This window comes from Fragaria vesca, linkage group LG5 (genome assembly GCF_000184155.1).
Source record: "Fragaria vesca subsp. vesca linkage group LG5, FraVesHawaii_1.0, whole genome shotgun sequence".
Lineage (NCBI taxonomy): Eukaryota > Viridiplantae > Streptophyta > Magnoliopsida > Rosales > Rosaceae > Fragaria > Fragaria vesca.
Window position 1 is genome coordinate 1,182,730 of NC_020495.1, and position 14,137 is coordinate 1,196,866.

General features: G+C 39.4%; 2 protein-coding genes across 2 annotated transcripts in view; both read right to left on the reverse strand.

Annotated features, from left to right (window-relative positions):
• Positions 1–3,393: 3,393 nt before the first annotated feature.
• On the reverse strand, positions 3,394–6,557 carry LOC101303812 (tetraspanin-10-like). Its single transcript, XM_004300724.1, has 10 exons — positions 6,504–6,557; positions 5,742–5,854; positions 5,578–5,632; positions 5,438–5,493; positions 4,933–4,980; positions 4,591–4,639; positions 4,407–4,490; positions 4,224–4,291; positions 3,608–3,733; positions 3,394–3,508 (listed from the first exon to the last, which is right to left on the reverse strand). Exons 1-10 carry the CDS (start codon positions 6,555–6,557, stop codon positions 3,394–3,396), a joined length of 768 nt encoding a protein of 255 aa, XP_004300772.1.
• Positions 6,558–7,492: 935 nt separating this feature from the next.
• The window catches only part of LOC101304100, an 11,014-nt gene continuing 4,369 nt past the window's right edge, over positions 7,493–14,137 (reverse strand). The window contains exons 6-20 of the mRNA XM_004300725.1: positions 12,663–12,743; positions 12,415–12,537; positions 11,598–12,360; positions 11,389–11,524; positions 11,219–11,303; positions 11,040–11,138; positions 10,640–10,933; positions 10,412–10,519; positions 9,867–9,938; positions 9,498–9,584; positions 9,162–9,233; positions 8,982–9,071; positions 8,375–8,482; positions 7,984–8,052; positions 7,493–7,619 (exon numbers count right to left, since the gene is read on the reverse strand). Coding sequence (XP_004300773.1) covers positions 7,545–7,619; positions 7,984–8,052; positions 8,375–8,482; positions 8,982–9,071; positions 9,162–9,233; positions 9,498–9,584; positions 9,867–9,938; positions 10,412–10,519; positions 10,640–10,933; positions 11,040–11,138; positions 11,219–11,303; positions 11,389–11,524; positions 11,598–12,360; positions 12,415–12,537; positions 12,663–12,743 — 2,262 coding nt within the window. The 3' untranslated portion in view covers positions 7,493–7,544. The remainder of the gene's footprint in view (positions 7,620–7,983; positions 8,053–8,374; positions 8,483–8,981; positions 9,072–9,161; positions 9,234–9,497; positions 9,585–9,866; positions 9,939–10,411; positions 10,520–10,639; positions 10,934–11,039; positions 11,139–11,218; positions 11,304–11,388; positions 11,525–11,597; positions 12,361–12,414; positions 12,538–12,662; positions 12,744–14,137) is intronic.

Below are 14,137 nucleotides of genomic sequence, written 5' to 3' on the forward strand. Positions count from 1 at the left end.
CCGCCTAGGCCTGCCTTGTCCCATCTTGACCCGCCATGGAGGCCGCCTTAACCCGCTTTGACCCTCTTAGGCTCGAGGGCCACCAAGGGGCCGCCATGACTCACCAAGGCCCATCTAGGGCCGCCTTGACCCATTTAGGACCGCCTTGATCCGTCTAGGTCCGCCATAACCTGCTTTGACCCTCCTAGGGCAGCCAAGGGGCCGCCTTGACCCATCTTGGGTTGCCATGGGACCGCCTTGACCTACCTAGGCCCGTCTAGGGCCACCTTGACCCGACTTGGGCCGCCTTAGTGCTCTTTTGGCCGCCTTAGGTTGCCTTGACCCTCTTAGGCTCGCTAGGGCAGCCCGCCAAAGGGTCGCCATTAGGCCAATTGACCCTCCTAGGCCCTCCAAGGGCAGCCAAAGGGGCCGCCTTGACCCTCTTGGGGCAGCCAAATGGGCCGTCTTGACCCTCCTAGGCCCTCCTAGGGTAGCCATGGGGCCACCTTGACCTGCCTAGAGTCGCCAAGCAGCCGCCTTGACCCGCATTGACCCACCTTGACGCGTCATGGCCCGGCTTGAGCCGCCTTGACCCGCCTTGGGTCGCCTTGACCTTCCTAGGGCAGCCAAGAGACCGCTTTGACCTGTCTAGGGTGACCAAGCGGTCACCTTGACGTGCCTTGACCCGCCTTGATCTGCCTTGACCTTTCTATACCCGCCTTGGTCCGCCTTGACCCGCCAAGGAGCTTCCTTGACCCTCTTAGACCCACATTGGTCCCCTTGACATGCCTTGACCCTCCTAGGCTCGCCTTCACCTGCTGAGAACCGCCTTGACCCGCCTTGACCCACCTAGGCCCGCCTAGGGCAGCCAAGTGGCAGCCATGCCCATAACCCTCCAAGGGTCGCCAAGTGGCCGCCTTAACCCGCTTAGACCTACCATGGGACGCCTTGACCCGCCTTGGGCCGCCTTGACCTGCTTAGGGCCGCTAAGCAGCCGTCTTGACCCGCCTTAACCCCCCTTAACCCACCTTGGGCCGCCAAGGACCCACCTTGACCCTCCAGGGCAGCCAAGGTGCTACCCTGACCTGCCTAGGGTCACCAAGCGGCCACCTTGACCCTCCTAAACTCGCCTTCACTTGCGTAGGCCCTCCTAGGCTCGCCTAACGCAGCCAAGGGGCCGCTTTGACCCGCGTAAGGCCGCTTAAACCTGCTCAGGGCCGCCAAGCGGTCACCATGACCCGCGTAGGCCTGCCTTGACCCACCCTGGCCCGCCTTAATCCTCCTAGGCTCGTCTAGGACCAACAAGGGGCCGCCATCACTCACCAAGGGGTCGCCATGACCCTCCTTGACCTGTCTAGGGCCGCCATGACCCGCCTTATGCCGCTTTGACCCCCCCTAGGTCCGCCTAGGGCAGCCAAGGGGTTCCATGACCCTTCTAGGGCTGCCAAGGGGCCGCCTAGGGCCGCCTTGACCCGCAAAGGGCTGCCATGGGGCCGTCTTGACCTGCTTAGGGCCGTCAAGAGGCCGCTTTGACGCGCCAAGAGCCGTCTTGACCCGCCTTTACCCTCCTAGGGCAGCCAAGGGGCCGCCTTGACCCGCCTAGGGCCGCTAAGTGGCCGTTTAGACCTGCCTATGGCCGCCAAGTGGTCGCCTAGACCCGTCTTGACCGGCCTTAATCCACTTAGACCCTCCTAGGCTCGCTTAGGGCCACCAAGGGGTCGTCATGACCCTCTTAGGGCCGCCTTGGGCCGCTTTGACTCTCCTAGGCCCACCTAAGGCAGCCAAGCTTTGGCCGCCAAGTGGCCTCCTTGACTTGCTTAGGGCCGCCAAGCGACCCTCCTAAACCTGTTTTGACCCTCCTAGGCTCGCCATGACTCAGCTAGAGCCGCCAAGGGGCTGCCTTGACCCTCCTAGACCCGTATTGGGCCGCCTTGACCCTCCTAGGCCCTCCTAGGCTCGCCTAGGGCAGCCAGAGGGCCGCCTTGACCTGCCTAGGGCAGCCAAGGGGCCGCCTTGACCCGCCTAGGCCTGTCTTGGCCCACCTTGACTCGTCTAGGGCCGGGTTGACACGCCTTGGGCCGCCTTGACCCTCCTAAAGTTTGAGGCAGCCATGGTAGGGAACTAATCTCTTATTAGATTTAGAAGACTATCATGCCCAAAGATGGGGAACTAAATGTTTCTTCTCACTCTTGTTTGGGTTATAGGATGTAAATATATATACTTATACTTGAGGGTTTTTGGCCAAAAAAACTGTCTAAGCTTGAACCTATATAGCCCTTCATATGTATCCGCCCATGTAGACGGCCGATGCCAATATACTCTAAATTTCAAAATTGACTTCAATGATTACATCACAAGCTGAGTTGGCCCAAACATGTTGACCCACTTTTACAAACAATGAACCCCTTAGAAGGATATAATGGACATTTTCACATTCCACCCTAAAATTAAAAACATAAACGCTCTAGCAATAATGCAATAGTGCAACAGTGCAAAACCACAACTCTTCCTATTTCTCAAATGAAGGGTGAAAGGCTGAAAAATGGGTCACTATGTCGACTCCAACTCACCAGATGACGTCACATTTTGAACTAAATTCAAATTTTGGACTAGAGTGATGCATTTTAAAAGTTTAGGCATTGAACTGATTAAAAAAAATATCAGAGACTGAACTGATTTTAGCCCTAAAGTTTGAGGGGGTAAACTGAATTTAATCCTTTTTTTATTATGACATTAATAAAGATTTGTGCATTTAGACATAAAAAATGATACCTTATGTTGGAATTGGCTCATGAAAAAAATTATTATTGGAATGTGAAATAAGAGGTTTAAATTAATACTAAATGGGCATTTTCCCAAAAAAAAAAAATTGATCCTGAAAAAATTGATACACTTCATTACAATAGCATCATAGAACATCTTTACAAGAACTTTCTGAGAACCGCTAGCCAGAAAGTATGACCCATTGTATTACTGAACATTTCATCGTGAAATGAAATGGAAAAGGGAAAAATTCACTCACAGCTTGCACCAATGGATCTTCAGGGATACTGTATCTTCCCTAAGTGGACTTCTGAAAGTAGAACTCCTCCTTTTAAGTTTTAGAACGGTGTCTTGCAGCATTTCGTCTCGCACAACAGCCCACAAAGTATATCAGAGACTGGCATTGCAGAACAAATTGAAAAATCAATGTCAATACTCAAGACATCAAGCATTGCAGAAATTAAATTCGAATAAAATATGGTAGAGGTTATTGAAGCGTTCCCAACGAGAAACACAGTATGAGTGAAGAACATTAATTCCTTTTGCCATCATGCTCATTACACTGACTTTTGTTCACAACTTCACATAAACTTGGTGAAGTCATTTCAGTATTTGAAATTAATGTACTGCAGCTTTTTTATAGTGAACTCTTCAACAATTATATTGAGTAGATGAGAGAGAACGCCTTACCAAAACAACAAAGAGAGCAACGTTGAAAATTGCAACCACTCTCCACTCAGTTTTCATGTATTGTGCAACTCCAGCCCTGGAAAAACATTGTCATAAATGGCAACGAGAAATATTATAAAGAAGTAAACAGAGAAAAACATAAGAAACAGAACATGAGATTGAGACGAATCTTTACTTGCAGGAATCACAATTATAGCACTTGGTGTCCCGAGCATTTTTGTAAAGTTTGCAGTCCTTGTTTGAACTAACTGGATGAAAGCTCAAGTCATAGTACGAGGCATTAACAGCTGGATAACCGCATCTAGGAGTAAAGGTGAATGGGAGTAATTGGCAAGATTAGTAATATGGAGTTTCATTAGTCTGAAACAAACTGCATATAAACTAAATAATTTGACATGAGTTACATAAAATTACAGACAAAAAAGAACCACTAGTTACATAAATTACTACAATTATGTGAACCAAGAAAGCTAACATAACTGAAGTCTCTGAAAAGTTCTTGAGATAAGGACTTCTTTGTTAAATCTCGATATGGACAACCGGGGTGCATCTTGATACCTTAGTTGTCCATTCCTAATATAATAGTATGAATCTTAATTATTCAAGGCCATACTTCAGAACCTTATTAGAGACTTATTCAAGGACTGTATTAGAGAATACTTACGTTATATCAACAAAAATGGGTTGATTTTAACTTTAGTTGGAAAACAGAAAAGCTTCAGGAGGATGAGGAGAAAGAATACATGAACGAACAAAAGAAGCAACAGTAAAAATCCAAGTTCGGCACCTACTCAGATGGAGGTCGACAGCAACCAGCCTCAACAGGGGTCAGCTTTGCCAATTTGAATTTCTTGAGAGTCTACATCCAACAATTAAAAGCATCCAATCAAGTCCAGATAAAAAGGAAACCAAAGAAAATTATAATTGATGATAGAGGAGAGAAACAAGTAATCAAAACAAGTTCAGATGTGAACCTTATACTTCTTTGAGAGGTTATTGCAATCATCTGATTTCACAAGACAACTTTTTAAGTGCTTCCAGTTATGGGTATTGTTCAACTAAAACAAGATGAACAACTAATATCAAAAAATGCATGGCAAAGTTGAAGTTGACACTCCATATCACTATTTTACCCTGCTAATAGAAAACGAAACTCACTTCTTTTAGGAACCATGAACTGTAATCCTTGAGTCGATACTCCTTGAACCTGAGCAGACAAGAGTACATTAATCGCACCCAGAATACCAATTTTCGCTCACCGCGCATAAGACAACCAGAAAAAGAAAAGGGATCAAGAAATAAAATGCATTCTTCTGACAAAATGAAACGGTGACCAGTTTTGTGCTCATACATTCAAATATTCAGTAAGACTGCTAACATACTAAGTTCAGGAGTAGAAACTACAAATGAGCACTTTGTCCAACTAAAAATTAAGATGAAGGATCAGAAAAAAGATAATGCCAGTATGCCACGATAGAAAAGGCATGCATGAAGAGTTACCTCAAGTCTGCAACACTATGACCAGAACCATTATTTGTGACAATGAACCTACAAGTGAAATGAACAAGATAAAGTGGCAGTCCTGGTGACATTTAAACACAGAGAATGAGGAGCAGATATTAAATTGGTGAAAGCCAGCTAGTGACAACCAATTATGTGCGAGCTATATTTCAAATTATGGGGAGGCAAGCCTATGTGTGATTTACAGATACTTATTACACCATTTGATCAATAACATTGCATGAGCATGCAAGAATCTTATGCTCCTTGACAAGGCATATGAAACAAAGATATGTAAACAACAGCTGGAACTAAAATTCAGAAATTCATCACAAAATTCAAATCGCAGCAAAGCATGACACATTTATCCTCTTATGTACATCTGATAAGACTTCCCATTCTTGTGATGCAAAAAATCAGATAATAGAGAAATGCAACATGAAATACTATAACTTGAGTTACATAAACATTGAGCTACAATATTCTTTTTTGAGCTATTACTTACGCTAATACGGTGAACACCAGGATGCCCACCAATATAAAGCACAGGAGAATCAAATACTGCACATAAAAGTTAAGGAAAAGACAAGAAAGATCGAAAAAACAATCTCTTGAACACATTGAACCACATTTCAGTAAGGATACAATCCACAACAGTATGGAGCTTCTTTTCAGCGCACCCAAGAACCCGATTATAGATCTATCAATCAAACACCACAAGCGCATCAGTGCATGTAGAATTAATTTAAATTAATACAACTTTTAAGATTGAAATACAAACTGCATCAATTTTCAGGTGGTGGACTTACACTAAAAAGATGACAGCACCAATTGCTAAAACAGGGATTGTGAGCGATTTCCGACAGCCATCATGATGAGTGCTCATCCATACTCCGAAACCTACCACAGCAATTGCTAAGAGCTGCATGGTCAATATTATAAGAGAGCATTAACACACCACCAGCACATAAAGATTCATTCTTTCTTCATTTATAGCACTTATGAACTAGAGCTCCTCATTACTTGGCTAGCTAAGAATATGAATTTGAATACGATTTTACAAAAATCTGAATGCAGGAGCTAAAACCAAAGGACTGAGTAGAAAAAATTACCAAATCCATGGAAAAAAAAAAATCATAAATTGGCCAGATTTTAAAAGAGAGAGAAAGTTTTAGAACATTGCACTATCAAAAATCAAGGGCAAGAAAGAAACCCAGTAGCGGACATCAACAAAGTAACTTAAAGAGCCTCAAGAACATGCATTGAGCATTAAAACCCAGAAAAAATTAGAATCCACCAACCCATCTAGTCATTTGAGAGATAACTGGCCTCAAAAGCACCTACCTATTCCTATTATTAAGCGAAAGAACAACATGGGGATAAAACTTAAAGTGCCTCCAAAATAGGCATTGAGCATTACAGCCCAGAAAAATAAACAGCAATGCTAACCAACCTACTTAATCATTCAACAGATAGCCAGGAACTATAGTTAACCAAAAAGAAACCAGCTGTCCCAAATGTTTAAGATAAAAAACATAAATGGGATTAAGCAAAAGGTGCAAAAACATTACCATGGTGAGAAAGTTGATCCATCTGATGACAAAGGTGCTTGTTCCCATACCCATTTCCACTTCTCATTAAATAAGCCACACAACAAGACGAAGCAGCAGCAGTTAAGAAATGTCAGGGTTTAAAGGACTCTCATTCATTCGTTCATTTGCATTAGAAGAAATTAAAGAGAGGGAAAGAGGAGGAGGTTGGGAGTTGCTTCTGAGCTGGAGTAAATGGCACTTGCACTTCAAGTCTTGGAAGCAATGAAAGAGGGGCCAAAGGGTGTTTTGGTCAGTGTAGGGCACATGGTTCATGACCCAATGGATTGAAGCAGCAGACAACGACACGACAACCACTTAACAGAAAGGAGGCATTGATTCTGGGTCAAAGTTGGGAAAGTACGACGTTGAAGTTTGTCAAGACTCAAGAGGTAGTTAGTTGTACAATTCTGTCTTCTATAAGAGATTACATTGTTCTGTTTTCTTGCTCTATATTTTTGGTGTTATCTTTCATTTTTAGGGATAATTAAGAGAGGGAGATTTGAAATCCGAACTTTCATTCATTTATAGGTATAAATGTCATTGATCTGTAGAACACTTTATGTGCCGAAGTTAAAAATTTATCGTGTCGCCACATTTGTACTTGAAATAATCTTAGCCATAAATTACAAATTCAAACATCTCATACATTCACCAAATCATAATAGTAACATGTGTTTTGTCTTTTTATAAAAACTTCAACTTAAAGAAGAAAAAAATAAATTTGGATTGTACAATAGTGTGTATTTCACTCCCGGCCTCAGCAAGTGAAATAAATTTTTTAACAATGCGAGCTGACAAAAATGAACATATTAACAACACCAGCTTCAGTGATTCGTATAGTGTTATGATCTACCCGTAAGGTTGTGATTTTTCATACAGTTTGGAGGATTTACAGAGCCTGTTGTCCATACAAACCGTAGGATATAACAATTTTGATCCTCACCATCTACAAAGATTTTAATTTTCTACATTTACAAAAATTTCTGGTGATACTCTTCAAGTTTACGGTGTAGAAAAGGACTAGCCTACTCTGCTGGTACATCTTAGAATCACAGATTTCATCTCTTCTTTGTCCAGTGATGTTTGAACTATTACCTGCCAGAAGTGATGTAATCAATAATTGATTATTTACTATAGTACGGTGCTGAAAATAAGTGCTTTTAATGTCTTCAAAGCAATATGATTGAATATGGTTTAAAGGAAAAATACAGGAGCTTAAAGCATAACGTGTTAGAACAACAATAATGCATGACATTCTAAACATTATTGCAAGAGCTCCCTATTGAAGTTCTCAATATGCTGTTCCAAATAAATTTGAGCTTGACGGGTAGGAAGGCATGAATCATTTGGTTAAGACTTCAAAGACGTAGCTTTATTGGATTAACTTCTGATTTTGCTGCTCTGAGATCAATTTCTATTGGATTTTAGTCACTGAAATGAGTAAAGCCTACTAACTTACCTCCTGAACTTTATTTTCAGACCGAGCAAGTAACTTGTACTGATTCTCAAACATGGATGCCATATAAACCTGCAGTGAAAGAAAACTGATTAGAAGCAGATAGTTGAGTTGACAATAAAGATTTTATGATTTTTATCTACATTGAAAAATCAGTGGACAAAAATCTAGGCTAATACAAGCTAAACCAGTTTTTCTTACAATAGATCAAGAGGGTTGAGGCAAAGGACGAGCATTAAATTTGTTTGTACTTTGTAGTAAGGTCAAGATTAGTAATGGAAATGGTGATAATGGGTGCCATACTGCCATACCCGAGAAATAATACAAAACAATATGGCGCCTAGACCATGTAGATAAATATCAATATATGCTAGCTTAAAATAACTTCTCATACCTGAAATGTTGGAGCTAATCCTGGGCTCAAGAAAAAACGACCTTTTGATACAGACTGGATTCCTTCAGTCTGTTCCAGCTCTTTAATAAGAGATTCTACATCGTCCCACTGTCAAAAAAATTGGAATCAGATACTGAGGATAAATGACAATATCATGTATACGCTGGTTAATTACCGGAGAGTTTACATATGAATGAATGAATGATACAGCTTTCTTCTGTATAGTTTACGTATGTTTTTGGAAAATAAAAAAAATAAAATAAATAAAAGAGTAGAAATGTAAGATGGCAACAGTCAGTGATACTCCGAACTAAATGATGTTGCCACCAAACTAATCAAGATATGACAGAGAAGAGGAATATATAAACATATTATGGGATGTCACATCCAAATAAATTTTCCTTGCCCAATCTTGGTTTTGTCGAAACCCCAACCCACCCAATTTATCAGCATTAAAGCTTCTTTGTTCTGTAATTTAATTTGCTAAGAATAATTTCTATTATTCATAATTAAGGATGATGCTATATGTGTCACAAGTACAGTATGCTCTGTGCAGTATAGAACCACAATCATTTAGTAGTTCCCAAAAAACATGTAAAGTAATAACCTCAGTATCTGCTTCTGCTGCCTTTAATCTCCCATCCAGGGTCTGATTATCACCAACCACTGACTCCAAGGTCTCCATCAATGGATCTGGCTGCCAAAAATACAACAGACTTTATTGGTAAATGCACATCTCCTTAATCTAAATAGAAATTCGTATAACTAAAAGGTAGAAACACATTACCATAATCTCCTTCAATGACAAGAAGATACGCTCAAGTGCAAAATCCAGTTGGTAAACTTTTGCCTCGAGAATCTGAGGTTAGAAAGAGTTTCTTTATCAATTTAAATCCAGGTTCAGAGAAAAAAAAAAATAGCCCAGAAATTTGTACAGAACCTAAAGCAAAGACAAAGTTCAGCCAAGAGAAGGCACAGAAGAATTGAAGAAATAAGACAGCTTTTATCCACGGAAGATTTACGTTATTCATGCCTTGATTACCGGACCAGTCTCAAATTTGAGCAACATAGACCCAAATAAACAAAAGCACATTAGCTACATTTTGATAATTGAGCAAATTACCTGACCAACTTTAAAGTAAGAAGAAGGATCCACAGTGGCATCCCAAGAAATTTCTGACTGATGGATTAGTGCAGGCACTCCTTCGACCTATATCAGTTTCACAAGAAATTAGGCTCAATTTGATTGGTAAACAGTTCTTGAAAGTTAGGTCCACAGTCTTGGCTCCATGTCGAGGGCATTTACGCTGATGATATTATCCAAAGAGCATGACTCAAATGAGATCATACCAAATCAACAAATTCTTTAGATCAGATTTGTTAGTCATGCAGAACCCTCATCATGGAACCAAACTGCGATATCAAAACAGTTGCACACAATTTCTTTCCACTTCCAAAAAAAACAAAACTGAGTGGGAAACATTTTAGTTACCTCAACAAAAACACCAAAATAAGTAATTTTCTTGATGCAGCATTTCACGACATCACCAACTTGAAGTTTTGCCTGCCAGAAAAATGGGTGTAAGAGACTGAAGATTACATAGTTTTTCAGTCCACAATAAGCTGAGAATGGCATTCATTAACGTAATGTTGTAAAGGATAACATCACAGTTTTTTTTGTTTGAGAACCACATAAAATACACTTTCCTACACTAACTTCAAAATATGTTTGATAAATTAACAAGTCCAATGTTTAGGATAATGGCTTCGTCACACACATTCAATAAAACATTTTAATTGGACCCTAATACCAAATTCATTTCCAAGTTCCAACTAGAAAAGCTGATCGTTCCATATTCCAATAGACACTATCAAAAGATCCCGTCTGTTTCTACCCATGTACATATTAACAATAAAGAACATTTTAATTTAGAAACAGAGATGGTCGTCAACAAAACCTAGTAATTTAAGAATAGATGGAATGCTGAAACAAAGAACAACAAAGATACATCAAACAAATTGAATGTGGCTTCTCACCATGAGACTTCTTTTTCTCTGAATTGACTCTTCCTTCTCTTTTGGCTTCACTGAAAATACAAGTTTCCCAGAATTTTTGTTGGCCAATACCACATTTACTTTGATTTTCTGCAAAGTTAAGTTTCTCAAAATCAATAACAAGAACAAAATATAATATTATAGTGATGTTAAAGACTCAAGATAAAAGTTAAAACAATCAATCTTTCAATTTCCATCACTGCTCCAAACCTGGCCAATAAATGATGACAAGAATTTGATTTTCTCTTGGTCATATATCCCAAGAAGTTCTTCCAGTGTCATATCCGGTGTAACTTCTCCCTCATTTTTAATAACAATATCATCATTTTCTAGGCTTGGATTAATCTTGTTTGTGACATCATAGCTTCCAATAATTCCAAGATTTCGCCTGTACAAGGACGGATCTAAACCCTTTCGTCTTAACCATGACTCAAAAGCTAAGAATTTCCACTTGAAAGCCAGATTACGGTATGGCAGAAATCCTACTAAAGAGCGAAAAGATACCTGAAATAAAGGTCAAATCAAATGCCAGAGAAATAAAATGGAACAATAACGATTACTAATAAAGGAAAAAACACATAAAAAGAATCACTATCTAAAGTTTACTTACAACAAAACCTCTGGTGCTGGCACTTATAACTTCTACATCTCCCCTATTTCCAGTCTTAACCAATTCTTCAGCTGCAATCCAATCAGCATCTTCATGTCCCTACAAATTTGTAGAGTATAAAGCTTCGTAACAGCAAAGAATTAAATGTAGAAATAACTCATTTAAATGTGAGTTAGTACACTGGGAGATGTAGAGAGGGGATTCTCAAGCTCAGCAGCAATGCTTTCTGCATTCACAGATGCTTTTTTCACAGGTTGGTCCAACCTATAAGAAAATATCCAGTTAATCAAACCAAAACAACAACTTAATGGTGGCTGGGGAAACGAATTTCAAGACTGACTTTGCTTACCGTTTTGGTTTTCCTTGTAGCGCAGCATCTACATAAAGTTCAACATTAGAATCAGGTGAACTTGTACTAGACATTTCATCCTCATCAATGACCTCCTTACTGGACGCCATAGTGCTCTGCTTATGTGGCTGTAATCCTTATAATTCCAAGCACAGTATCAATTTGAAAGTTCTAGCTGAATGAAATATACAATGCAACATAAATAGTACCTATAGGGTAATCATCTGTTTGACTGGGAATCTTTGCAAGTAAACCATCCCTGGATTCCTCGAGACTGGGTCTTCTTAGATCGCTCGTTGCAGCAACTTCAGATAGATCCTTGAAGCCATCAGTATCTACAATAACACTAGACTCTTCTTGCTCAAATTCCTCATTATCACTTTCAATATTTTTTTCCATACTTAATGCTTTGGGCTTTTCCAATAGAGTGAAACCACTAACTTCATTATTGACTTCTTCACTCAACATCTCCATTTCTGCATCACCAATAACACTCATATCTACACTACTAGATTGCTCTTGTATCTTTCCAATACTTCCATTAATACTCTCTGCCTCGGGTTTTCTCAACAATGTCATATCACCAACACCATTCCTACCTACACTACTAGACGATTCATCTTGTTTCTTTTCACTATCTTCATCAACAATCACTGGCTCGGGCTTTCTCAACAATGTCATATCACTAAACTTCTCCTTAGGCTGCTCAATCCTCATCTTCAATGACAAATTCGGTTTAATCCTCAGCCTCGACCGCGTATCCTCAACATCATCCTCACTAAACAAACTCGGTTTCCTCAAAATCACATTAGGAACACTACCTTTACTACCATCCACACCCTTTGGCGCAACAGGTCGACTCAACTTCTTAACCTCAGACCCTCTAGGCTTATCATCAACCTCAAATTTAACTCCTTTTTTCGGCACCGGCCGAGCCAAATTCAAACCATCCAAGGGAGATGACTTAACTTTCTTTGGCACAGGTCTAACCATATCCAAACCCAAACCCTCCATGGGTTTAGACACCTCAGCATTCTTGGGCACACCAAAAGGTACCTCCTTTATCTCAACTATCTTACCCTTGTTCTTGTAAAAGCTCTTCTCAATATCCATATAACTAGCTTCTGGGTTTGCTTTCCTACCCAATATCTACAATACCCAAAATTCCAAAATAACTAAACATTCAACAAAAAACTACATACAAGTAACAACTAGTACTAAGCAAATTCAAAATTCAAGAACACATTTTTAAGAGCAAAAACACAAGAGGGTACCTTGGCAAGTGTGAGTTTGGGGTCTTCACCGATCATGCGACCAAACTTGAGCTCCATTTGGTCCAAAGGGTCCAACTTGGGCTCATCTTTGGAGCTGTAAACAATAAAGTTGGTATTTTTTGGAGGGAAAACTGGGATTGGTGCTCTTGAGAGTGAAGGAAAACGCGTCCGGTTAGTAAAGAAAGGGGTGTGGGTAGTAAGGGTGAGAGAGAAACCGTCCATTTTTGTTTGACAGATGAAAGGAAGAGCTGGGCTCTTATAAAAGGATACAACTCAGGGAGGCGCTAATGGCCATTCGGAGACGAGTAGAGTGGTGGGTGTGAGAGGCTTTTGGAGCTCCTGGGAAAGATAGAGTGAGCTTCAGAATGTTTTATCCGCCGGAGAGCGACGTGGCAGTTCTGTGAGAACGAAGATGAACCACAGTTGTGTCACTTGTGTGTTGTGCACTATGAAAATGGGTTGAGAACGTTGTGTATTTTACGGGGAATGTCAATTATTTAAAAATAATATATAAAAATAAACAATCTGTTGTACAGGTAAATAGGTCATTCAGTAATATGGTGATATGTGTAAAAAAATTACAATTTTAAGGACATTTTAATTATGTTACACGTGAATTGTTCAAAAACGTGTAATGAGGGTCGTCAATGTTGTAATTACTTAGTTTACCACCGTAATTACCACTAAATAGGTTAAATGTGGTATTTGTAGTAAAAATATTATGAATGTTGTAATTTACTTAAAAAATGACCATAATTACATAAAAAAAGAACTATTTTACAAGATTAACGACTTCAGATAATTTATGTCTAATTATTAATATTTACAATATTCGTTGTCAATAGAGATAAAATTATCGTTATTTTCGTTAAAAAAATCGTATTCCAAGTAATATCAATAATACGACTATATTTATCAGTTATACCTTAGTTGTTGTACTTTATAGTAAAACATGTTGTATTATAAGTAATTATCTCAATCACAACAAATTTTACATAAAGTAAGGTATTAATTACTAGCTAAAGGACTTTATTACACAAACAATTTATTTACCATATGTATATCAGTTTTACCATTATTACGACAATTTGTTGTCATATTGGTAAAATAATTTTCAAACTTGTAATTGGAAAAATTACTACAAATACAAGCTTGATTACTACTTTTTCAACTATTTGTCGCTTATGTGGCAAATGGTTTTCATACAAAGAATTACCATGAAATTGACCTTGATTATTACTTTTCACCTCAATTATCGATAAACTATGTAGAAACGTCGTCACATAACTAAAAACTTCTTAAAGGATAGTAATTACAATATAAAGATCCTCATTACACCATAACAATTTACTCCATATTATTAATATTTTACTTGTATAACAACGCATCAGTTGTTTTATTGGTATACATGTTCTCTACACTTGTAACAATGAAGTTTGTAACACTTTTTATTATCGTAATAATATTATTGCATA